Source organism: Thunnus albacares, chromosome 5 (assembly GCF_914725855.1).
Source record: "Thunnus albacares chromosome 5, fThuAlb1.1, whole genome shotgun sequence".
NCBI lineage: Eukaryota > Metazoa > Chordata > Actinopteri > Scombriformes > Scombridae > Thunnus > Thunnus albacares.
In genome coordinates this window covers 22758708-22786281 of record NC_058110.1, presented here as the reverse complement: position 1 = coordinate 22786281, position 27574 = coordinate 22758708, and the positions used below count along the sequence as shown (strand labels likewise).

The 27574-nt window shown below is 42.1% G+C and overlaps 1 protein-coding gene across 1 annotated transcript in view; it reads right to left on the bottom strand.

Moving 5' to 3' along the window:
* plxnd1 (plexin D1) overlaps positions 1–27574 on the bottom strand; it is a 61389-nt gene that overhangs the window by 25305 nt on the left and 8510 nt on the right. The window contains exons 5-15 of the mRNA XM_044351129.1: positions 23237–23366; positions 20508–20685; positions 20129–20237; positions 14765–14864; positions 13131–13229; positions 11442–11531; positions 11050–11155; positions 9779–9936; positions 6036–6181; positions 1728–1833; positions 168–307 (exon numbers count right to left, since the gene is read on the bottom strand). Of these exons, the coding sequence (XP_044207064.1) occupies positions 168–307; positions 1728–1833; positions 6036–6181; positions 9779–9936; positions 11050–11155; positions 11442–11531; positions 13131–13229; positions 14765–14864; positions 20129–20237; positions 20508–20685; positions 23237–23366 (1362 nt within the window). The remainder of the gene's footprint in view (positions 1–167; positions 308–1727; positions 1834–6035; positions 6182–9778; positions 9937–11049; positions 11156–11441; positions 11532–13130; positions 13230–14764; positions 14865–20128; positions 20238–20507; positions 20686–23236; positions 23367–27574) is intronic.

Below are 27574 nucleotides of genomic sequence, written 5' to 3'. Positions count from 1 at the left end.
AGGGGGGAAATGTTCTGTCCTTTAATGGTCAGCATTCAGAGACATGAAGACTTGTATCTTGACCTGCAATATGTTCATGAAGACTTGCGCCACTTTGCTCTGAATGTCTTGAGACTTGACTCATCTCAAAGTGACTCTACATGCAATTTAAAATATGCTGTACTCACTCAGTGATGATGCATTCCTCCGTGTTGTTGACCTTGACTCTGACCTGAGAGCCAATGTCCAGGTGTTCCCCTCCGATGGTCACTCTGGTTCCTCCAGCACGAGAGCCCTTCCTCGGCATAATGGACGTCAGCTTTGGGAACTGGATACACAAGAGAGACACAAAACATGACTAACAAAACATCATATTTATCCCAAGACATCTGACAGCTTCTGTCACTGGAGAAGACAGACTTACTCAGACTGTATTTTGCTCTCTATGATGCTTTTCTTGACACCAAATAAAAATTTTCCTCATCCTTTGAGGTTCAAATATCTTGTCTCTACAGATTGGCCGAGACAGCTGCTGACGATAACAGTAAATTAGTGAAGAAAGCTGTGAAGACAGCCCACGCTGCAGTATGTTAAAGTGCTGCTGAAGCCAACAGGCCTTTGGGCCCAAGCTTGCAGGACAGCAACCGCGGGAAAGAAGCACTGATCTTCATGCATACACATGAAAAGCTGCATGCACACACATCATATATATATGCACGTGTTAACACATATACACATACTCATATACAGCACATATACACACACACACACAAGCTCCTCAGGCGAAGATGAATATCCCTATCGAGCTCTGCAGCTACCAGCATCAGCATTCCTGCTCTTTCCGAACCCACTATCCCCTCCATGAACCTCACCTCCAGGGAAACCTCTTATCCTCACTGACAGGATTCACTTCCTCAGTGTGCATGGATGGAGGAGACCTATTGTGCGTTTCTGTGTCAGAGTGGGCGTAAGGAGGCAGATGTTTCCGTCCCAAGGTTCGAGGAAGGAGATGCAGTAGAGGCACATATCCTGTCTCCAAAACAGTTTTCCCTTTCTCCCACATCTTCCCCTCAACACCCTGCAGTAAAAAACCCCTCTCACACTGAGCATCTCAGAGTTGGATAAGGAAGCCTGAGAGGGGTTCCCACAACAGCTCTGCGTTATGTTTGTTGTTCTGGATTTCCTTCATCCTTATGTATCAAGAAAGGCTTCAAGATCAGGGTGATTTCTCCCAGGGATGACTCACAGGCAGAGCTGCTCTTAGAAGCCACTGAAATGATGGTCTGTTCCAGCAATGAATTACGAAAACCTCTTTGTCCATAAACAAAAAGAAACAAAGGGCTTACATGGGTATTTCCACAGGCTAAATGTTCTTAATCCAATGGGAGACTGTGTGGGTCGAGGTCAATTAACACAATGCTGGCTGGCTCACTTCGACCAGTGATGAATTCGGAGCAAGGGGACATTCCAACAATCGCCATATTTGTTTTTGCTGGCAGCAGAGTGCAGAATGACAATGGTGCTTAGTTGCAGCTCAGATAAACGTTTGAAGATTCCCACACACTCACATTCCTCAGAATCATAAAACGCATCTGTTAACACTCAACTGACACACTTGGGAAGGCTTTCCCAGTGGGAAACAAGAAACAAGAGAGAGTAGAAGAAGAAGAAGAATGTGGAGGGAGAGACAGACAGACAGAGCAGAACGCAAAGATCAGCAGGAGGGTAGATATAGGGAGAATACTCACTAAGTATGAGAAGCTCTCCTTTGACTCCCCTCTGCCACTCTGATCCACATCCACTCGGACAATATCCGTCCTATCGTGCGTAGACCTCCCAGTGACACACACCAGCCTGGGGAATTTAAAAAGAGTGTTATCTCCTTGTTTTGTTGTTGAAACACCACAATCAGAGATCAGCTAATAAAGTAAACAACATGGACAACACTCAAAAATGGAGCTAATTTTAATTTCGTAAACTAATTTTGAAAAGGGAGTTGCCTGCCTCAAATTACAGCCAGGGAGAGGAACCAATAAAGAAAGAGGTAGAAAGAGATCTTGATCATCACTGCTCAACAAAGACACATAATTAATCTTGGAGAATGGTGGTTATTAACTAATTTATCAAACTGTATTGCATTTACATATGGAATCCAATAAAGCCTTCAGATATCAGATATTAAGAGATGTAAAGTTCAAAGCTCCTCAGACCAGATGTGTCTAACCACAGAGGAGATTAAGGGGGCTGCTGAAGCTTGTTCTCTCGCCTCCTGGCTGTGATTAAGTCTTGTGTCATCAGTGCATGCTCTACAGGGACGTCTCATATTAATGACACTGTGGTGTACCGAGGCGCAGGGATCTACTGTTCTGGGGCCTCACTGGGATAGATGTACTGGGGGGGCAACACAACCTTTATCACCTCACAGGATCCCCACCCAGCTTGACACCCTGTCGGTTTATTTAGTCAGGTGTCTGGTGCTACGGTGGGTTATAAATTCTCAACTAGTGATTGGATGATTGACAGGGGAATTGCAGGGAATTTACATATGTGGAGGAGCTGTGTTTTATGTAGGAGGACCTGGCAGGATATGCGGTAAGATGAGGCTTGGCTGGACAGATTCGGGATTGGCTGGGGTCAAGCTATCGGGGCTGAGAGCAGGAAAAAAGCTATGTCTAAGTGTGTTCTTAAATGTCAGGCCTTATCCTACTCAAATCAATATGCACTCTGTTTTAACTGAACCAAAACTGCATCAATTGAATCACTGCAGCATTTAATGAGCGCAATTAAAATATGGATGTTCTTTATAAGCTTGAACGCCTGTTAAAAATGTTCTAAAACAACCTGCAGTAACCGCCATCTGTTGATAGCCGGATCTAGATTTCTGCTCATTAATTACAGGAGCATCAGGTAAAGAATGTCGTTGCACTCAAATTACACTCCTGTCAGTTAGGTGCCATGAGGGCAGGCGCACACCTGTTTGAAGAAAATGCATCATTTCACATGCTCTGATTTAGGAAGAAAGAAGAAATAGGCCAAACAAAATGAAACATAACTATTCGCAGATTCAATCCTGAGGGCAACAAGAGAATTTGGAGCCTGAATCTGTCTAAACCTGCTTCAGGCCTAACTGGATTCAGGCTGTGAATCAAACTGTTATCAAAACGGTGTATTGAAACATTTGATATCTGCTTTTGAGCCATCATGTTAAGGATTATTCTGTGTGAAAACATAAGACCAATATTTCTTGAAGAGGACAGAAACAGGCAGCAGATAGGAGCTGTGACGAAGCCAGCCTGAAGCATTTAAACTCTGTATGTGTGTGTGGATGTGTGTGTGTGTGTGAGCGTGATGTTGATGCACTGTGATCCTAGTCAAAGGACAGGCAGGCTCCCAGTAGGAGCAGAGAGTGCCTGAACTGCCCCCTGCTCCACATTCCAGCACCGCCCCACTGCTGAGATATTATGGGTTTCAGAGGGTGATATTTTGGCTAGTTTTGAAGATGTCTCTAATCATTTCCCTCGAGTGGATGATGAGTATCATCAACAATCAAGTGATGTGTGTGTTTGGATGTGAGTGTTGTCTGGGTCTCGCTGAATGGACGGGGCGAAGGCCACTCAAGGCTCATGTGAAAATGACAAGAGGGGGCAGCATGAAGAACCAGAGCTAAATATCCAGAGAAGCACTCCAGTAAATGAGGTGTGCCTAGACTGACTGCGCCATTCATTAAAATGTTGACAGCGAGTGAGTGGAGCACCCTCTCACCCGAGCTGCACATTTTCCTTTTTGGCACACAGATGTGAACTTTCACCTCTCAGCACACGAGCAGACACCTGTCTCAACAGCGCTGGTAAATGAGCTCCCATGTGCAGGTGTGTGTGTGTGCTGGTGAGTGTGTGTGTTTCTGTGAATGCCAGCTTGAATTTCAGAACATCCAAGTGATTTGTGAAGTAGGGTTATTTTGTCCACTCCTTAGTCTTTAAGGTTAGAATTAGGTTTGGATATTTTTCTCTAAATTATATTAAGGTGAGGTTAAATGTTATGGTTGAAAATAAACGGTTAATTTAAGGGGATGCAATAGGATCAAATCTAATTACATCAAAAGGAGGTCCACACAAGGATAGAAATAGTAAGATATGTTTGCGTGTGTGTGAGTCAAATGTGCTGACATTGTCAGACGTGTTATGATTTGTCAGTGCCACTTCCAGTAAAGAGGATATGCTCGGCTGTCATAACCAGTTTCAGGAGCCAATGAGGAATGACGACACAAGATGAGCTCACCCCTGGAGTGAAATGTGATTCGTTGTTTTCGACATGTGCAGTTCGGGGGAATGTGTCAGGCAGCTGGAGTGACAGGTAAGACCCGCGGGTCACCCTCGAACTGGTCTTAATACAATGATTAGCTTCACTGGAGCAAGACCAGATAAACAGTTCCATTCAAGGAACATTACAGATACTGAATGGGAGTTTGGATGTAATTGTAGAGTTACTGACTTCCACCGAGCTCTGTTATGTCGGTGTCAAAACAGGGTCCTGCTGTCTCCATGGTGACAACGTGATGGTCCCTGAGTTACGGAGGGATGGCGATGGAGTCGTTTAAAATGAGAAGTGTGCTGCATAATAATATTTCTGAAAATTAGCCTCATGAATACATGAAAACTAAACCACGCCGGGATGGTTGACATTCTGTTTTCAAGGCTGGTGGACGTGAAAGAGGCGGATTCTACTCATAAGTCACGATGGTGACCTGTGACGGAAATTTCGGGAACTTCTGGACTTTTCTTAAATAAAAGATTGTCATTTAGAAACTGATATGTATCATGGGGGAAATTTTATGTATTTCATGTGACTCAGTTGACTCTCAGTTGCTTATTCTGTTTCCTTCCCCTTCTGGTTATAACAGCTTGTTTATCAGTCTAACTTCTGGGTGTTTGTTTGAGGTTGATCAGATCCAGGATCAAGAATGTAAAGTTTGCAAATGTGCCTCATTTATTTATTTGTTGCCAGGATAATAACATGCCAACGGCAAATCTCAGATTTTCATATGCTCAGTTATATGTAAATACTGTACTACATGTATTCTAGATTTTGCAGATTATTTTTATCGCAGGGCATCCTTTAATTTTTCATGCTTTACCCAGCCGATAAGGTGTACCAGTGTGGGACAGCTAGCTTCCTCTATTCATTAAAAGTAATAAGCTCTCACTGTACTGCATGACTTGAGTTTTTTTTTTTTGGCTGGTTCAGGTCTGGTCTCACACAATGTTCAGGGGATAAGATGTACATGCCAGGATTTCTTTTAGGTTTATTAACTGTGACAAATCCTTCCATTGCTTCCATCCGCCTGACCACTCACTTGCCTGAAAGCATTTCAGGTTACCATGACAACAGGTAATTGTTAGGTATCATCTCACCAATCCCACCTGCAGCATTACTGCACATTTTAGCAGGCTTTTTAAATGAATTGATGCCTGCAAGCTAGTTCAGGCAGCCCAACTCAAGTTGCTGCTCCACTCACATATCATACTCCCCTAACTGTAACATATATCCAACATGCCCTTTTAATCATGGTGGCATTCTTAAGTCGTCAGTGCTCTGCTCACACTTCTGCTGCACCCCTGCTGCCATGCTCACACAAGCTATGCCTTTGCTTGCTCCTATGGCTGCCACTGCTGTTCATGTAGCATTTCAAAAGCCCCACCTCAACCCCAGCATCCACCTGTAGGCTCTGAATCTATCTTCCCCTAGGGAGGAAGTTAGCATAGTCGCTCCCCGCTCCAAGCCGGGCAAGATCAATATTTCCTTGTGGGGAGCGACGCCAAACACTAATGCTGTTTGTATTCTACATTTAAATAAATTGGCTCACTGAACTGTTTAATTATATAAATGTGTAGGACAATCTCTTATTTCTACAATGTGATTAAATGAGTACAAGGGAAAAATGGAAATCAAAAAAAGAAAAACATGTTTGCACTACTATCTTGAACACTTAGGCAACAGCTGACAAATACATGTGCAAATATGTGAATCATAATTCAACCGTATGTTGTAATACTTACTCTACAGAGACATTGTAGAGCTCAGGCTGGAGAACACATGGAACATCTCCGATGGAGACTTTTACTGCTGTAGCCCTGCGGCCCAGGTTCCTGCCCTGTACTGTCAGCAGGGTGCCTCCTTCCACCGGACCCCTCAGGGGGAAGATCTGAAAAAGACAGAGTGAGGTAATGAACATGGGGAAATAAAAGCCTGTGAAAACCCTGTAATATGTACAATAAATTAGAGCATATAAGTCGATTACTTCCTTAAAAATGTTCTGCTAATAACGTACGATAATGAACAGGGAATTAAGAGAATAGAGATGTTGTCTCTGATGCCGACATGGAGTGTGGCACAGAGAGAGATAAGGACAAGTGGCCCGTGTAAGTGTTCTTCTGCTGAAGACTGAGATCTAATTGAATAGACATGTGGTTTAGGTATATACACACACACAAAGCAGACACTTAACTGTGCCAGTCTGAGACTCTTCAGCCTCTAATCCTCTACAGCACATGCAAATAAAGAGCAGCCTAAGAGCCCCCTTCACATCCCACAAGAGACAGACAGAGTGAGAGAGTGAGGGCTGGAGAGGCGAGGTGGAGAGCACAGCAGAAAGGTGGATGAGTGGGGAGGCAATTTAGGGAACCGAGTGTCGAGAGGTGAGTGAATGCTGATGGTGGTAGTGAGAGAGCAAAGCCTCAACAGGGGAATTAATACACAGTGCTGTTCTCTTTCATCTGTTTTCCTCTGTCTGCTATGTCAAATTCCTTAGTCCCATTTCTGCTGCTGTTCAGAGGCATACTCTCACGCATCATTTCAGCACTTGCCTTTGGTCTCTTAACTTTCCATTGAGGAGCCGCAGAAAGAAAGGAGATGACCGTCACCTCTCCAATCACCACGGAAACACAGCTTCAGAGATAGCATCTGCGACGCCCAGACAGAAGCAATCTACCATCATCTTGCCACTGTAGCATAGCTAGCCCAGCAGCACGCAGGCTTTTCTGAATGACCCCTAGCTGAGCCGAGGTCGCTGTGACCCCTCTGTGTTATTAGCCTGGCTCCGGCTCTATCAGAAACTTAGCTTAAGAATGAAAACAGCACTTCTGTTTGGTCTAGGTGAGAGGACAAGTTTTGGCTCTGCCTTCTGATAATATGATGCCCGCAAGAGTGACAGCGCAGATAAATAAACCATGTATTTCCCAGCTAAAAGAGGGGAGGCGGTTAAGTAAAGAAAGAGTGTATTACTTTTAATATCGTGTGAAAACAAACAGCTGGAAATCAACCCATTACTTACAGTATTTCTGTGAGAGCTACACCACAGGAAATGATGCAAATGTTTTTGTGGTGGTTATATTAAGCTTGTGGATATTAAGTGTGACCACCCTGCGCCTACGTAAGTGCATACATTTCCTTAGACAAAAACACAAATCCACATTCTTTCATACACATGAAATGCACAAACACCACATAAATGCGTGTGTGAACACGTATACACACAAAGCATGGCAGACAGACACACTAAAGCACCCACCCTTTCAACAGAGCTCAGCAGTAAGCAGAGTTATTTATTATCATGCGTCTTATAGCACCTAGGGTGTCTCTGCGGTGCCATTGAGCATTGACATCAACATCAGCTGGCATGCTGTTCATTTACACCTCTTACAAGTCTGTGAGTCTTGATTTACAGCACAAACTCTGCCAGGCCTCCGGGGAGATCACAGGGTGTGAATGTGTCTCTGCGAGAAAACCTCCACTAAGAACGGTGAAGCTATTAGATGCATTTGAGGACTAAATTATTCCACATACTTGTGTTCAAATCAAACATATATCGCATACAGATATATACAACCTGTACCAGATGAAGCATCTAACTGATATAATCCATATGTTTGCTTTTTGCTATTTTTTTTTTGTTCTGAGTAGATTGCTTTGAGGTCAGAGCTTTCATCTTCCTTGCCTCACTCCAGTTCCTCTGCATCACACTAATCAAGGAGGACGTGAGGACAAAAACAGGAAAAAGCTTCTCACTATACTGTACCCTTCTCAGCCCTTTTTCTGTCCAGCTAGCTCTCCATCCTCTCTCCCTTCCATTTATGTCTCTGTTCTCTTTTTCTTTTCATGCCGTGGATAAACTATGTTTGGTAGTTCCTGTTTTGGATGCCGAAGTACCTCTAATCAGTGTTTTTTTTAAACAGTGGACAAGCCCACACATAACATGAGAATAAAGGGCCTGCAGAGATAACAAATGTCTCCATTGTCTTACATCAATGCGTTGAATAGGGAGCATTTTTCACAATTAGCTGGTATGTGGCAAAGTTTAAGGGATAATAAAATCCTCCTACATATTATTGATATTTCAGTGATAGTAACTTGTGACAGAGATTGTATGTGACAAAGCAGACCAAAAAAAACACGCTTCATTATCTAGGCTGTACACACAGTCACCAAGACTATATAATAAAGAGCTGCCTTTGTATGTCTGTGTGAATGTTTAAGGAGAGCTGATTTTTTCCTCCGTAAGCCGGAGTACTCGGGTTCTAACCCCTGTGGATTCTCTGGGAAAACGTGGCTGCCAAAGCATTGCATCACACACCCCACAGAACCACAGCCCAAGTATCCTTTCTGCACCCCGCCGCTCTCCTGAGAGAGCCAGTGGGAGAGTGTATGTGTGTGTGTGAGAGAGAAAGGGAGAGAGAAAGAGAGAGAGAGAGGGAGAGTATTGCAACAAAAGTCTACCCACGCATAAAGAATCCCAGCCCAGCTAACTTCAGTCACGTAAGAAGTCCATATAAGTTAGACTCTCACAGAGCATCCTGTTAGTCACAGTATGCTGACAGCTACAAAGAATGAGGGATAATCGCGAATGCTTCAATATGGCCTATTTGTGTGACAGATTGCGGGCCTCTGCGTGTGTGTGTGTCTGTGTGTGTGCGTGTGAGAGAGAGAGTGTGTGTGTGTGTGTGTCTGCCTGCTTTGTTCTGCTTGCTTATTCTCCTGGGCCGACCAGGTTTTATCTACAGGAAGTTCAGGCCGACTGGGTCTCATGTGAGCCGTGCTTCCCATGACCGCCTATCGTAGCTGTGCTGATACAACGTTCGGTAGAGGCAGAAAAGGCTTGGAGGTTAGCTCTAAACATACTCCCATTACAGTTGGACAAACAAATGAATATGACCATGCAAATGAGCTCCATAAACAGTTTCGAGAAAAGCCCTGCCGGTAATCGGGATGACCGTTTTGACGTGACCACAGTCAGATCTTATGTAAGATAAACACTGCTTAATTCCTTTTACCAGTGTGGTTTTGCTCTTATTGTGGTCACAAATCCCAAATCCCTCATGTTTCTTATTTGCTTTCTTTTAGTCTCTGTGGCTTTTTACACAAAGAGCCCTACATATATAGCTTGCAGACCCTATCCACACAGTTTAAACACATACTGTAGTTACACAGGGCAGAAGGTGTTCCCATGCCCTCCTGAGTGATTGCAGATCGACTCGGTTTTGTCCCCTGACGGCTGTGGCTAAGTGAGTGTTAGTGTTATTACAGACTGGACTGCTTTAATGAGACTCTATTCAAACATTCCCTCAGCAGCTGACACTGGACAGACAGGCCATGGGGGCACCGCATCATGCGGATGACCCCATGATTCACCATTTTATGGCTTGAAAATACAGCTTGGAAGCAACAGAAAGGAGCTGGAGGCTGAAGGAGGATGAATGCAAGCATTCGTAATCCACATTCATGCATGTTTAACGTGTGATCTTACCTTGTGGATCTCAGGAGCTGGACATTGATCTCTGATTGGCTGGCAGTCATCCCTTGGCCTACAGCTGTTTTCACACCAGCCACAGAGGTGTCCCTGATCCTCCCTGCCCCAGCACTGGGAACAGTCTGAACTATCCACTCCACAGTTGTACACCTCCACTAGAAGCAGATGTGAGGTAAGAGAGAGACAGAGAGGCAATTATTATTGTAACACAACATTACTGAACAGTATTTTCCGTGTCTGGGTAACTTAAGGTACTGTGTTCTCATAAGTCTATTTATAGCGTATATGAACCATATGGGCTGCATGCTCTAAATACACAGCATAAGCATTTGCTGGGTGATATATTCATAGCTATAAAAATAACCCCCCCCCCCCAAAAAAAAACAGAGAGCTAGTGGAGTGGCGGAGAACAAAGCCAGCGAGAAACAGATGATTATGTTCATGTTCCAATGTACCTCCAAGTGAGAAGTCCCATTTGTATCCCTGCATGTGCATCTGTGCATGCATTTGTGGGCACACCACAGTGTGTATGTGCCTGCACGTATGCGATTAAAGTATGTGTCTTTTTAAATTTTGATGAGTCTGCATGTTATGATGCGACCGTCATGTCCGTTCACAGTGCGGAGTGCCTGGCAGCGGCCCAGTGCTGTTGCTCACATGGTAGACACATGCTCTGTGAACAGCACATCTGGGACTGGGCAAGGCAAGGTCTGGCTTGTAGCTACACTATAGACAACGCGCCAAGTTCAACAACACACACGCCACCTTTCATCATCTCACTGTTGTCATGGAGCTCAAATTGTATTTGCAACAATACATGCGGACATCGCTTGTAAGAGGCATTGATAACACCTTAAATTGCAGCTATGTTCTATGCTCATTATGTGTAATTAGACGGTAGCAGAATATGATATTATGGTAAATTACTGGTTGTTGGCAAATTATGTGTTCTAATGCACAAACTACTATTATCGCAAGTGACAGGCAGTCTAACACTGTTTGTCCCTGCGAGTGAGTCTTTATTTTTCTCCAGGTTTAATCAAATCCAACAATCTCATCAGAAAACATTTGTGCACAGGTGAAATGCATTCTGGGAGCAACAGTGGCAGCGATGTCAGATTCTGTCTTGTTTTTGCGACTGTATAATTATATTGCAAATAGAGGAGAACTGAGCAAACAGCTGAAGTGAAGCAGATGGCAATTTTGTGTTTTTCATCAGTTTTTTTTTTTTTTTACATGTCTACATAACCATGAGTGCAATGTCTTACCTTTCATGGGTTGAGGGCTGTCCACGAAAATGGCCCCCGGTCTATTAAAGTATCCTTTCCTCCTCAGGTTGAGGTGGTAAACTTGACTCCTCTGATTAGTGGACAGCTACATGGACAGAAACAATAAAATATTGGATGATGGACATCCTCTCGGTGTGACTGTATATCATTTACATCCCTCTTGCTGTTGCTCTAGATAATAATAGGTTCTTAGTCAACTTATAAACAAGGGTTTAAAATAAGTGTATCAAAACAACTTACAAACTGGGCTTAAACCTAATAATAAAGCACACACAGAACTAGCAAATACACAGTAATTGAGGTAGAGCTTAAGTGATTCTTAGGCAAATTGACTGACTCGTTATTTCTGGTAGGTCATTGTCTATACTTACTGTCACTCCACTGCACTTGACAGTAGAGCTGTTCAGCCATGTTGCCTCATATCGCTGCTCTGTCCCAAAGTCACACTCCAGCATTTCCTCCTGTTATGCAAAACACTTATTTAAACAAAATGCTGTATTTAAACACTTAAAAGCAAGCAAACTGTGATATTATGTTGTTTTCAGATTGATATCACCACTTCTATAACACGCAGAGCCACACCAATGGAGAGAATGAGCAAGCTTCTGCAAAGAAATGCTCCTTCAAACATGTCTGGTAACAATTGACAACTCCGAAAGATTTAGAGTACCAGGAAACTGAAATAACCCACAGTAATTGTCCCTGCCAGGAAAAGATGCAATCCATTCAAAATTCATATTCATAAACATCTGGACTCCCACACCTCGGCGAGTCATCTGGGAGCCAGAGTAATGAATATGAATTCATTCTTCATAAAATGAGTGCCCTGAGTCTAACTGAGCCAAACTATATAAAGGTAAGAACACGAAGAAGCTGAGATAGGTAACGCCAGTAAAGTACTTAAAGTGGATGAAATCATTTGTGTGTGAATCCAGCCAGCTTAAATTGGTCTACTTTGATGGTCCTCCTTAGAACGTTGCTATTTTTCTCTGCTTTTTGACACCAGAGACGTTTGATTTTTCTGGCATCTGGCATGTACTTTTCCCCCAGAAGAACTCCAACATACCACATTTTGAAATGTTCCCTTCACTAGTGAGCAGTCTGAGAACTAATAAATGCTGGAGGACAAACTTTAAGTAAGACTGTTTATCACAGTTTAATCTTAATCATTTATTTTTAGGGTCACGGCTGGTAAAAGTGTGGGAACCAAACCAAAACTAACCACAAATTCCAAAAGGATGAGTGATGGCAATGCTTTTTTTTTTTTTTTAGAGAGAGAGCGAATGACTGACACATATTTCCTGCTGAACTGACTTGTTGACAAGATGAAGACATTACTCAAACAGTGTCCGTTTGTATAAACTTCTAACTACACCGAAGAGTTTTATGAATGGCCAATCATATCCTGGCTGCCCTGAGGACGTGTGTGTACGTGAGCGTTCGTATGTGACTCAATGTCTGTCACCATAGCAACACACCAGGAGAGGGCTCGAAAGGCCAGCCAGGGTTAGGCGTGTGACTGTCCACGCCTGGCAACTAGTCAGCACTGGAATTTTTAGAGGAAAAATCCTTATCAGTGATGCAGGATCAGCGTCTGACTCGCTCAGCGTGGATTAAGGATGAGAATAGGCGTTTAAAAAACTGATCTGGAAGGACTATCAGTATTTAAAATGAACACAAGCAAAATAAAGCTCCTGCTGGGTGTGCTGCCTCAGACCGACTAGCTCATTGTACACTGTGCTGACAAAGACACTACTCAGCCAGTCACAGTTAGATACCAGAGCCATGGTGGGCCCAGACAGCTGAGCAGTGAGCAACATAAGCATAAAGATACTCGCTCACTCTTCACTCTCATCTCCGTCTCACAAAATGGAGATCACCCTACATCACGTTTTTTGCTCATTCATTGACCCAAATCACAGCACACAAATATCCATCTGTGTTTAACTCAGCTTGAAGCAAACACACCATATGCTTCTCTTTTATTCCAATCATTTTCACAACACGCATTTTGGACAAATTCCAAGTCCAGCTCCTTATCCGGAAGTTGTCTGCCGTACCTCCTGGATGTTGCTCAGGGCTAAGGTGAAGTCCTGGGTCATCCCTGATGGCCATGGAGAAACCTCTGAAGCAACCAAGCTGGGACAGGAAGCTGCCTTCTGCAGTGAAGAAGGGTGTAGGGGCAGGAAGTGACATATAGGAGTTAAAGAAAACAATGGCTCCCCTGCACACATCCGCAACCCAAAATACCTGTCCTGTTTATCTGGAGAAGGAGGAAATGAGAGGGTGAAGTCTCGGTCTGAGGGAAACAACAATAGCTTCAAATAGAGAGATGATGAGGGATTAGAAAAACAGACCCACCGGACACTGTGATGGGCTCAGCAGAGCAGGAAAAACCCACCTCCTCATCTGCTCATGACCTAAATTACAAAGACCTAATAGTGTTTTTTTTAATGATGAAAAAGAACCTAAAATTTAAATAGAAAGTGATTTAAAAAGCAGAAGCCTCTTGTGCTTTCTTTAATGTGTTTGTTTTTCAGTATCTTGGGATCTAAAACAGCACGCCTGACGAGGATTTATTGTGTTTGCTTAGAAAAAAAAATGCCACTGTTTAACTAAAAGAGCTGTTTCCCTTTTCACAGGGTCTTGTGATATAAAGATTAGCGTTAAACATAGTAATAAAGCATTTTAAACACTGAGACCGATTGAAAAGCAGCTGACCAGACGACTATGAGTCACATCCTCTCCCCTCTATCTGGGACCAGTAGTGTGAGTGGGACACAGTCAGACCCCTGCGGCTTCAGGTCAAAGTCTGCATGGAAGATGCCTCCTCACACAGGTCATGGGACCTGTGTGAGGAGGCAATAAAACTCCAGAGGGGACAGGAATAATAAGATGGCTGATTAAGTCTTGATGTTGTCAGAAACACGCACAAAGGAAGGCGGTGTCTGGGGAACTTTAATTGGTTTCATTGAGGCTACACTAGTTTTGGATAAATTTCCACGTTTCACAGCTTTTTCAAGAGCTTGTGCCAACGCTTGTACACTGTTTGTTTTTCAGAGTAGTTTACACCTTCACAGGGTTTTACATTGCCAAACATACTACAAACATATCTGCATAATCCATTTGTACAGTCACCTACTGCACTTAAAATGAAGGGATATTGATTTTAAGGTTTTTCTGATCACTTTTAAAGAACATCTAGGTTTGGCCCCAAGCTACATAACAGAAAAGTTGCCTCTGTATGAGCCAGCTTGCAGCCTTAGATCCTCAGGCGGGGCCCTTCTGGCCGTTTCAAAGTGGAGGCTTAAATCTAAAGGTGAAATAAGGACACAGTGAATCCACTCTTCCACATGCTGAGATGTCAAACTAAACTGCCAAAAAGAGAAACTTTACAGGAGGGCAGAGGAGTATAAAAATGGTACATTATTTTGTTATGAGTCTGTTAAACCAGAACCTCCTGAGGTTTCAACATTTCTACATACTGTAGTTGAAACACTTGTAAGCTCAAACTGAATTACCACATGATTGCTCTTGCCTAACCTGTCTGGACTCAGATCATTACAGCACACACGGAGATGTTGGACAGCAATGTCTGGATTACGTCTCAGGCTGTGAGTGGTGGGATGTTAATATTATGAGATCCTCTGGGCGTCTGTTTTGTTGATGAATTATAAAATAGAGAATTACTCACCTCTAGCAGGTTGTGCGTTGGCTCATCTTTACTGGAGACACACAGGTGTTTCTCTTGGTCCCAGTAACACTTCCACCTGGTGCTCAGGCAGCTCACACATCTGACACAGATGGAGAAACACATATATGGAAAGAGTTGAGAAACAGGGATGAAAGCTTGCCCAATGTGCTCTGTTTTTTGCTGTTCCCATGCATTAAATACGGTCTTTTACGCTGATTCATTTGGAGCGCAACACAAACTGAGAAGCCAAACTGATTACAGGCATAAAACTTTAACTTTAATAAAATGAAGTAATGATTAGTCACAGTAGCTGACACATTCATTCAACAGCACAGCCAGCCAGGAGGTCAAACTGGGCCAGATGAAACAAAGCACTTCTCTATAAACATTCAGAGTAAATGATGATACGCTTGTATGAGTCTCATGTACTTCTATCTTTCTGTTAGTTTTACATTGCCTTGGTGGGGAAATTTTGGCACATAGCTTCTAGACTCCCTAGAGTTCATGTTCATCTGTCCAAAACATTCCCCCTTCACAAACTGTTGGGTGGGAGTAACTTGTGATGAATCTGAGAGCTGCAGTTCGGTGTTTTTGTGAAGTGAGGACTTTCTCGACAGTCGTTAAGTTCCTCAAAGGGGTGTTTGTAGGTTAAAGGATAGTCTGATGATAGTCTATATGTTCATTGTTGTCTACAGCTTCCATGAGAACCTAACAAGTATTGTCTGTGTAGTCAAAGCCTGAAATAGCTTGAGGGATATGGCTGGTGATTTTCTATATTTTTCTTATTGCTAAAAAAAATCTCATGTGCAGAGCCAAACAATGAATTGATCCTACTTAGTAAGTATTATGTGAGCATCCAAGGGCTGACATATCTTATTCCTCTGTGCTGTAGAACTCCACTGTTTTCCAAAAACTATTAAAAATGAGCCACATGGTTGTACTGGCTTACATTTTCCGCATTCCCACACAATGGTGTCTGCCTTAAACAGAACTACTCTCCTGAGACTGAAAACGTGATTCTTTGGAGCCATTTCTAAACAAACTGACGTGCACAAATTCTTTGTAGTGAAGAAAAATTTATTACCAATATCACTAAGAACATGACCACTGTAGTTTATTTTGAGTCGATCCCATATGTGAATACTTGCTAGAGCACCAAATCTACAGCTGAAAACAGTCCTCAACATAAATACTATATACTCCTGTTTGAGTCATGTTTGCTTAAAACTACATCATCCAGCTGATTTAAGACATTTTTTAGCCAAAAAGTGAAACATCTGTGACCAGTTTGAAAGATTTATGTCTTCAGTAGGCACTGATGGACCTGAGGCGCAGTGCCACACATAGGGTAGGGAAGTTGGACAGTATTGAGAAACAGACTATTACCAGCCTTATACTTTAAGCTTACAACCAAGTTTAGGGTAAAGGGTTGTATCACTTATCCCTGGTGGTATATAGCCATACAGTTTTAGTTTGTTTCCAGATGTTTTGAGATGTTAATCTCTGAAATTTCTGTCATCACCTCAATTTGAACATATATGAAAATTAGCTTTTTTGTTATTTCTGGGATCTATCCTTTAAGATCGGGTAGCTGTTAAGGGCAGACTTGAGAAGATTAAGGGTAGTGTTTGGGGATATGGGTTGTATTAGTCCTGTGTGTGTCTTCAAGATAAACTATCTAAAGTGGAGCACCTTCACTGTACAATATGTGTATATGTGTGTGTGTGTGTGTGTGAGTGGAGTGTGTCACTGTATTGCCTACGGGAAGAGACAGATGTCCCACACTAGGAATGATAGCGCCTCCAGTGATAGCAGCACTCTGAGGAAGGAATGGAGTGTGTATGTGTGTGTGTGTGTGTGTGTGTGTTAGTGCGTGTGTGCGTGTGTGTGTGTGCACTGATTAGAAGCAGACGGCCCCCTCAAGGCTCTTATCAGCTGCAGCTTTTCTGTTTTCCCTGACTCCCTTTTTGTCCTACTAAAACACCTATACACTACCACCCACACACACATGTTCCCGCACATAGGCACACACACACACACACACACACACATACAGATTGTTCACAAACTCACTCTCTATGCTTGAGCTAACACCGACAGTAAATACCCTGTGACACTGCCCTCCCCTAGTCATAATGACCACACGTACACACATACAAACACACACACACACACTAAATACACAGTTGGGCTCACACTCTCAGGGCCTCTCAGTGGACACAGCGGTTAAACACACATCCTCAATCACGTCTCTGTCAAAGAGAAATACGTTCAGAAGAAAAGATCAGTTTCAGGGGGAGCGACAGAGAGGGACAGAGAGAGGGGAGCAAACCGACAGAGACGTACGAGGGAAGGTGGAAAAAGAAAGAGGAGGTGCCAAAACCTGAGACACAGAGAGAGAAATAGAAAGCAAATAAAACAGAGAGAGTGTGTGTGTGCGTGAGAGAGAGAGAGAGAGAGAGAGAGAGAGAGAGAGAGAGAGAGAGAGAGAGAGAGTGTTTGTATGTGTGGTTAAGAGACATAAAGAGAAACAGAGCAAGAGGGCATTTTAGGTTGTTGTCCTACTGGGCTGTTTGGTGAGAGTGGAATGCTATCCTCTGGCTGTCATTAATACTTTGCCTAGTGACCACTTTGAATAGACCATCATGGGAGAACTATCTAAACGCACGCAAACACAGGTGCACATGCTCCCTAACAAACACGCAACACACAACTGTCATATCATAAAATATAAATGAAGAGCTCTTAAAGCTGAAAATCTGCAACCTTCCTCCACTGTGGTGAGGTTATGTTCAAACGCCAACAAAAAAATAATGATAAATTGCCACATTTACCTTGATAAAGATAAAGATAGCATTAACTTTATTTTTACACCCTTGGATGATATTGCTTTTCTTTTGTTGGCTCATTTTGAATATGTTTATCCTGATTAATCCTGAAGGGTCCTGAGAGACACAACGATGAAGGTCAAAATTGAATCCTACATTTTCCATTATGCAACTTAATAGCATCTTTCGTTAGCCATTCACTGACTGGTGAACACTCACATCTTACTCACATCTCACTCCACCCCCAAGTTCACAAGACATACTTTCTGTTAAAAGAATTTAATTCACAAGCTCAGTTTGACATAACCCTGATGATATCATCCGGATTACTTTCTCAGACTTTAAAAGGCTCCCTTCAGAGTCACAGGAGACATCACACAACTGTTTTCACACGCTGAGTAGTATTCTTCATGACAAAACAATTGATATTCATATGTAAAATTGGTGGAATGCCCCTTTAAAGTTCCTGCACATCTGGTCTACTACTCTTGACTGGCATAGACTGCTGTAGCTATTCTCAGTTTAATAATATTGGATTTTGTCAATTATGTTATTGCAAATTGCAATCTGAATAAATCTATCTTGGAAAAGAGATTTGTATTGTCAATAATTCCTTAAATACGGTTTCAGCTGAACATCCAGAACTGCTCACATTGTCTCACCCTGTCGTGTTTACTGTTAACAGCTAAGTAGCTGAATGAAGATGTCCTCAACTGACATCTTAAAAAAAAAAAAAGAAATATGGTTTTGCTTAAATAATTAAATCACACACTAAAGTAACTTGGGATGACACATTTTGCAATGTAACAATAGGTTTGCAGATACTTACTTTTATGCTACTTCTTGTGTGAAAACTTTGTGCCAACATTATTGGCATTAATATGTAAAAACAGATGACATGAAAAAATTGTGGAATTTTTGGAAGTCGTTGCTATAGCATACGTAAAAACCTGAGAGAAGGCTTTTTTTCCATAAAGCATTAAACAAAGAGTCTGCACTGTCGGGTTTCATTAAGGAGAAGTGGTTCATAAGACTCTCTTTAGGGATTATTAAAAAAAACAGCTTGAAGTGATTAAAATCAGATAGAGTATAGCAGCTCCGCAGTTTGCAGCCCAATGCTCATCCTGTGAGAGTGGCACTTTGCTCATTATCACCTTCAACAAACCATCGTCTAATTTCACACTCCTGGACCTCGCCACGCACCAAGGACGTGTGCACATATTGGGTGCAGTCTTGCACTAATGTACCCGCAACTGCTGTGTTCACACCTTAAGACCGTTTGCAAAAAGTGAACAAAAGGGACACACCCAAACGCTTCCAATCCGAGAGAATCGGTCACACACGCATACGCACACACAGAGACTGATGCCCCTCTGAGCTTAAGATCTGCCCATCAGATAAAGTGGATCCTCTCACATGGTCCAACATGCAGGAGGAAGCCAGATGGATTGCCTCCAGATATGAGAAAACCCTCTTTGTGACCAGGCCATACAAGTCGCAGTCCTTCCCAAAAACAAACATCAACATGAGCAGCCAGACATACATCTCCAATTTCCTTTGGCTTAACGTTTACAGCATATTAATCCCACATTTGATCCTGCACTGAGAAACCTTGAGCAAGCCAAATATACAATAAGCCCTCCAAGAGGATGTGTCGGCAATATTTACCCGCTGAGGCCTAAATAGTAAGCAGGGGAAAAAAACATGAGAGGAAGCTAGGGACAAAGCGGAAAGGCCTTAGAGACAAACAGAGTAGAGAAGCTTTGCTGTTCTTTCAGCTTCCAGCTAAATGTGCACTACAATGCCACAGAGACTCAAGCTGACATTTGGCCGACATTTGAGTGATGCAGCTCAACAGAGCCCTTCTGTTAAGGGGTGACTGTAATTGTAGTTTATTGGTATTTAGGTCTCATTTAGGAAGGTTTGTTTTGAAGGATCACCTGCGAATCAAATACTCGGTGGATGAATGTAAGCATATGTGCAGTGGTGTAAGTAGAAGTACCAATACAGCAATGTAAAATTGCTCAATTACAAGTCCTGCATTCAAAATCAAGAGGTATTATCAGCAAAATGTGTTTCAAGCATCAAAAGTACTCACTATGCAAAAAATAACCCCTGTGACTAATATATCATTATATATAATAGAGGTTGATTATTTATACTGATGCAACAATATGTAAGCAGCATTTTACTGTTGTAGCTGGTCGAGGTGGAGCTATTTTTACCTACTTTATATACAGTTGTGTAGTTTACACCAGTGGAAAAGGGTCACAAGATAAATTGGTGGGGTTGTGAAATGATTGATAGGGGAAGGAAGAAAAAAGGAAGGAAGAAAAAAGGAAGGAAGAAAAAAACTGCTAAATTTCTGCTACATAAGCTTATATTAATTTTTTGACTTTTTTTTCCTAATCTTTGCTTTTGTTGTCTAAAAGTGAATTTGGACGCACGGGATAAGAATGACGCTGTAAATTATCAAAGCTTCACTGACCCTGAATAATTTGAGATAAACAGCTGTGACAGTAGATGTGTGACTCACGACATCTTTGGGTGTATTTCTCCGGTCCTCTCGCAGTCGTAGATGATGAAGCTCCCAGATACCACAGATGTGCCATTCACTTTTATCGCCACAGAAACAGTCACATGATCTGCAGAAAACAAAGGCATAAACACAATGCTGCATGTTCCAAGTATTCGAGATGGTATCGCAGTCATAACACCAAACTAGACAGCGAGACGTCCTCTCCCTACAGCCACACTGACTTTGCTGCCTTTCGAACGATGAAAGGGGAAATTACATTTGTTCTAAAGCAGCTCAACATCTTGTACATAAGAAAAATGAATCACATACTGTACTTGTATTGTGTGGAGAGATATGGCTGGTGTGAAGCCAAATAGATGCCTGTTTGCAGTCTCACCTGTGCCAGGTGGGATTGGTTGGTAGTTGTCCCGAGGGAGCAGGGGACAGGTCTGGATCTGAGCGGGACCGGAGTCCAGGTGCACTGTGGCAGCTGTAGAAAACCCCGACCCATATTCACACTCCACCTGGGAGCCGACCAGATCAGGAACACTGCCGTTTATCAGAATGCCGACATCCTACGACAGAAACAGGCACGAGACTATAAATATACACTGCTCATCCTAACAGAAATTAATTAGAAATTCAATTCTGCATGCCCACACACGTGTAGTCAAACCTAGCGTATGTACAGTATGTCTTGGAAAGAGGGCAAACGGTGCTCAGATTACTTCAAGTTTGTTCAGGACTTCAGGAAATAGAGAAACTAATGTGCAATGAAGAAACAGATGGCACAGCGTTATATTCACATCTAAATTTGGCTATGTGATAAAGTATGACAGACGTATAATGAGAAACATAACACCTCGCTGACATGACTGAATTTCAGCTAAATGATTTCAATGTGAGAAAAAATCAGAGTAGGGCAGGCAGGCGAAGACTGTTAAGCAGAGAGGAAGAGCATGATGACAAATCCTGTGGTTCAGCAGATACAACTTAAGTGGCCAGCAACATGTGCTAACATGTCTTAAAAATCTGTTCTATTGTTCAGTGGAACTGATCATTTCCTGGCTACGGCCCTGACTTCCTGCCTGCTGCTTCCTGTTTGGGGAGACAACCTTGAGCTGTGCTTCCTTTCTCTCTTTGAATCGGGCAGCTGGTGGATCTCTTACAGCCCAGCCAAACTGACCTACATAAAAAGCAAATATCCGCAATTAATGAACCAATTAATGACCTGTCGTCTCTCAGCCTCGTCTAATTATGAGCTGTAATTAAAGGTCAAATATATTCCAAGTGTCAAAATTCAGTGACCTAATTATCACATTTTTAGTATGCTTCTGTTACATGATACACTGACTGCGAGACGTTATTGAAAACAACAGAATACATGTCATAAACCAACGTATGACGCAAGCTCTTTTTGAAAGGATGTATCATCCTGCTGGGTTTAATTAAAGTCAGGCTGGTGGTGTTATGTAGCACTCAATATTAACAGTCTCCCTGTGTCCCAAATCCATATGACACAGGATATAAGTGAAGAGTATATAAGACAGATTTTGACAGGTGATGCTCATGATCAAAGTCAAGAAACTACAATGAGGATTATTTTGCTCTCAGGCTCATTTTCAGTGTAGCAAGAAAGCCTTGTGTGGTTTTGTGTCTAGATATGTTTCCAGCTTGGACGACTGTTACATTCTCACAGCAGAAACTCATGTTAAGGTGATGGTATCATGCAGTTCATGTCTTGATAATTTTTTTGTTACCATATATTTCCGGAGTGTTGTTAGTGGTTGAGGGTTGAGCAATACATCATGCACCAAAAACTAATCTTTAGATCATACATCTGCACTTTAACATTTTGCACAATAGGAAATGATAGAAGATGTGCACCAACACACATCAGTCAAATTGCGACTTTGGAAAGGCACCGCCAATTACATTAAAAAAACAAACAAAAAAAACAAAAAAATGTTTTTCTTAAGATTCAATTCTTTTTTTAAAAAAATTGAGCTCTTGGAGTTGTCTTGCCATTGTCAACAATTCGTTGTAATTTTTTCCAAGTGTGAGTAGCTCCTCCTTTTTTATTGCGCATAACCGTGGAACAATGGGCCTTTTTCACATCATAGGAAACATTTTTAATAGTCATAATAGGAAAAGCACAGGTGTTACTAATAACATGAGCAATGGCTCCGTTATGTTCAAGCGTCCCAGTAAGTCATGACAGTGTGACCATAGATATAACTGCAGTGTGACAGTGAAGCAACGTGCACAACACCACAACCCTGAAACTGGAGCAGCTAAATGGAATTCAGCCATCAATCATTTATTATTTACACCTGTGCTTGTCCTACTGCGACATGTCAGAACGTCTTCCGTGAAAAAGGCCTAAAAACCCTTAAAAAAAAATCAAGCAAATTTAGTATGCAGAGTCACATGCTTGACAATACTTCTGTCACATACTCAAAACAAAACAAAGTTAGAATTGTTAAGTAGAATTAATTGAGGAGAGAGCAACAGATTTCAGTATTCCACTTTATCAGGTCAATGCATGAGTTTGAGTCAGAGACATTGCTTTTATTACCATTAATAGAAAATTTGTCTGAAAAGGTTCAGAACCTTTGCAGGGAGAACCTATTCCTCCTTAATAATTGCACTAATTTCGCTAACACACTAATCTGGCATGTTAATTGTAAACTAAGCCAGGGTGACGGTTCATTAAGGTTTTTCATGGTTTTAATGTTGCTATTGACTTACTATTCCAGATACCATAACTGTGCATAATAATGTGCATCACATTTCTGTCCTTTGATAAACTTACTTGAACATTAAATGCTAGTAAAGTCAACAATGACTAAAATTTAGCACATGAGCGGTGAATTATTGGGGCAGTGGGGGGAGCAGCTGTAGCAAACATTGTTGGCATTAACATCTAAGCAGAGTAATAATAAAAGAAAGTATAATAATAGCGAGAGGTGTCAGGTTATAAAAGAGACCTGGGACATACCGTTTCATCAGCTTTACATGCACTGCTCCCGTTACAAGCATAACTTGATGAGTGACAACAGTCACGTCTCGTTTGATTTATGAATACGGTGTGATGGGCAACGTGCAGGGAGTTAAATTAGGTACCTTGATGTCTGCAGAGATGCTGATCTCTGGGGGTGTCAGGGTCATGGACGGACACTGCTGGGGGCCTTCACTCATGCTGATCCAGGAGCGTGCTGACAGCCCCTGAGTGCACTCCTTCTGGATGGTGCATCTGGGAAGAGAGAGACAGGTTGACAGTTTACAGTCTTGTTGAGTTAAATTTGGGCGCAGTGTGAATCATGTTTATCATTTCATATCTAGATTATGTTGGGGATATTTTAGGTTAGAGAGTTTCCTGTACTCAATATGTCATATGTCATATGTCAGTATGTCACCAAAAAGTCAAGAAACTGACATCCAGAAATTAATCAACACATTTCCTTCTTAGCCTGCACAGAAAACTTGGCTGCAACTGAAAAGTTGATGTAGGATTTGTGGAGAGTTTTTCCATCAGCATGTCCCATCTTAGAAAATGATCATCTCATATATAGTAATTGCGTGTCACTGCTGCAGCTGGTAATCGAGACCCAGTCAGCTACTGGACTAACACACTGGTGCGTGAATGCAGAACTTTAAGATTAATATTTTATCCCTTGTAAAGAAAAGGACCAAGTTTCATGTTTCTATTTCATTCCAGGACTTGACGAATTCTCACCATTGGGTTTCATGGTCTGCTTCCCACAGATTTATGAGGTGCTCTGGTCTCCTAATGTCACATTCAGACCTCGCCTGTCAGTTTGTCTGGCTCAACACAAGAGACTACTTGACTCTAGGTCACGCACATTGCTATGGCAACCCATCCCGCAGGCACTAAGACCAGGGGCCAGTTACCGATAGTTGAATAAAAGAAAACTACTCATTCTGAATCCGTGTAGATCAACAGCCTGTGCATCCATGAATGTGTGTGTTTGTGTGGGTACAGATAGAGCATACACTGTCTGCGTGTGTTCCTATCTGTGAGTATAATGAATCTCTGGGACAGAAGAATTGTGAGAGGGCATTCAACAAGCAAGGTGGCCTCATATTCAGACTTCTGCTTCACTAATGAACTTCGCTGGCAGTTGGCAGAGAGTTAAGTTCATCTGCAGTGCAGAATTGTAGGACAAAGTGACCTCAGAGTAAGGAGAAACCAAAGAAGCCCCATTTAGCTACATCCTAACATGCAACATAATGAGTTTGGCACATCCCACTTCCTTCTCACAGTTGTTTTAAAAGTGTGTGTCCGTGTGTCTGCGAGTGTCTGTATTTGTGTCCGAGGAAAGTGAACGTCCAGATTCTTTGTCCCATTGGCACTGAGGGACTGAGAGGGGCCATGAGGTCAGCTGCTGAACTAAAAATAGAATTGAGTGGCTCTGCAAGCAACACAAAAATCCCCCAGACAAAAACTCATAAACTCTGAACACAGTCTCAGCAAACTCAACTGTCACACTAGAACGGATTCAAAAATAAACACTGAAAATGTAAAGGCAACATCAGCTCACACAGATTTTGTTTAGTTGGTGATGTTCACTGCATTTTAATTTGAAATACTTGCTTGAATTGCTTGAAATTGAATTGAAATGAAACGAAGGAATATATTTTTTTCAGCTCTTAAGAAATGAACTCAGAATTAAAAAAATATTTGCTTTTATTGAATGTTGCAATCATTTGCAAACGAATAACTCAACATGACAACTACTTGAACTATTTGTCCATTCTGCCCTGATTAGTCAACTGTTTTTGGTTTTATGCTTCGCTGTTCTCTTCCGTGCTACACTCCACTATTTTTCAATAATAACAAACAAATATAACAAAATAATCATAATCATAAAAGCCCGCTCACACACATACAAAAAAAAAGCTTCTATGTAAATTCAATTTTCTATGACAATAGATACTGTTCTGCTTCAGTTTTTGCAGAGGCTGATCAAATGCATGGCTCTGAAATGCCCTTTATTACAGTGTGTATCTGGAATCCAGCTAATTAGGTTGCATATCAATTAATGTATGAAGTACATGTAAATAAACATTCATTAATTTGATCATCTGTTACATGTTAACTATCTAAGGGTGAGCAACAGGAATTCATTATACATTCTTCATTAATTCTTGCAATAAATCATCATCAGTTAAACATTACTTGTGTTTCATTCCCTTATTATAAAGTGTTACCAAACAAGGAAATAAGACCTGACAAAGCATTTGATGCTAACTCTCTGTACCTCCTTGTTTTTGATACTCTGCTATACATTTCAGTCAGCCTTCAAAAACTATCCAACACCCAGCCCTATCTTTGAGATTATAATTATAAATGTTTATGACAAATAACTATGAATTATGCATGTGTTCTGAGATTAAAGTAAAACTTCAACTTTACGGGTTATAATGGGTTAAAAGTGCCCTCCTTGTTTTCCATCTAGAAGAATATATTTAGATTATCAAGTAAACTCCAGATTTTATCTTTAAGTTCTAAATACCTCATAGATGCCGCTTGGTATAAACTGAAGCGGGAATCCAGGAAACGTCATCTTACAATCTCAAAAGAAAAAGACATGCTGTCTCAGATGGACATCAACAAATGGCACGTGATTTTCGTAACAACTGGACAGCAAATTAAGTCGCTTACTAACCAGTGAGGTGAATTTGAGACATCATAACATATTTCCTTTCTCTATTTTTCTTTGTTTCCTTAGAATGCATTTCGGCTAATTCATTCAAACAACAATTTGATCAAGTGCAGCAGTGAGGAGAAATTAATTCAAGGCACTTTTCTCCGCTCTAAAAGGCTGGAGCAACTAATAAACATACAATAAACATACAGCAGACACACACACACACACACACACACAGAAACATACTCATCATCTGCCTCACAACAGAATGCTGACTTTAAAAGCTTTTCAAACAGCTCCTTAAAATAAACAAGGTCCATATGCAGCTAAAATATGACCTGAGAAAGCTCATCACCTCCTAAGTGTCTGTATGTCAGATAAGGTGGTAAGCCAGCAAGACTGTTAAACAGCAGGAGAACATATGAGCTTCTAACCGCACACACAGGCCCGGAAATGCACGCAGATACACAAAAAGCCGCTGTGAGACAAGCACATGCAGATAAGCATGATAATTTGTGAATAGCAAAGACTGCACATGATGCATAATTTGATTCAAATAAAGATATTAAAGTGCCTTCTTGTGACATGTGGCAGATTAAACCAGATCCAGCATGAAAAGAGTGATCAAGGACTAAGCTTTATCTCTGGCGGAGAAACTAGCTCTCTCTTCTCAGACAACAATGCCAACTCCAGCGAGTGAACAGACATGTTTTCATGCTTGCTCTACATGCCGACGTGCTGAAAGACGTCAGAACCATGCATAAAATCAAATAGACACCCACAGACACAGTGGTGGCTTCACAGATTGTGAGATAGTTCTCTGGTGGGCCTTTTTTTCTGTATTCAGCGTCTGTAGTTGTATCAGACAGCGAGGTGATGGAGGAGACCATCCACCCCCACACATCAACCCCCTGATCCCATGGGCTCTGAGGCCACAGCGCCAGCCCTGCGGCCGGCATGACTGGCCAAACAGTGCATCAAACACACACACACACACACACACTCATGACATCAGCTCCCTGGCCTCCAAGAGCCAGACAGCGACACACACTCTCGCTGACACTTACACACAGCATTACACACTTTGACATTTCCTTGTCAAAAGAACCAGTGTGCACTCTCCCTCCCACCACCATCATCACAATCAACGCTCCTTTGTAGAAGGATAGAGAGGAGGACAAGGGCACTGGGTGGAGGAGGAGATGAGGAATACGGGGACAGAGAGGCAGGTTGAGAGAGTATAACTAAATTCTCAAAGCTACTGGAAAATACGAGGGCAAGAGAGGGAAAAAAAAAAAAAAAAAAGGAAGCCGAAGACAGAGAGAGAATCACAAGGGTAAGAAAAATGCAGTGAAGCGAGAGAGGGACTGGGATAAAGAGACGAGAGATAGATAAATAAGGAGAGGAGACAGGAAGATGACAGCGAGACAGCCTGACCACACATACACACACACACACAGACACACACACACACGCAGACACACAAACACGCAACTCTCATCAGTTCCACTCTTCCAGCTCTGAATGGCCCCTGGCAATGCCAGAGCCTCCAGAGCTGCAGCACAACTCATCACAAAATTCACTATCTCGTCTGATCTGCTTTAATCACCAAGCAACCAACCGACTCACACGCACGCACGCACACACACACAGACAGACAGACAGTCAAACAACACACAAACAAACACAGCTCGACACCACACATATTCTCCATGAAAGCCAATGAACACACAGCCAGAAAGCCGGCCCTGACAGAGCCACATTAATCACAGTGTACTCTCACTCGCTC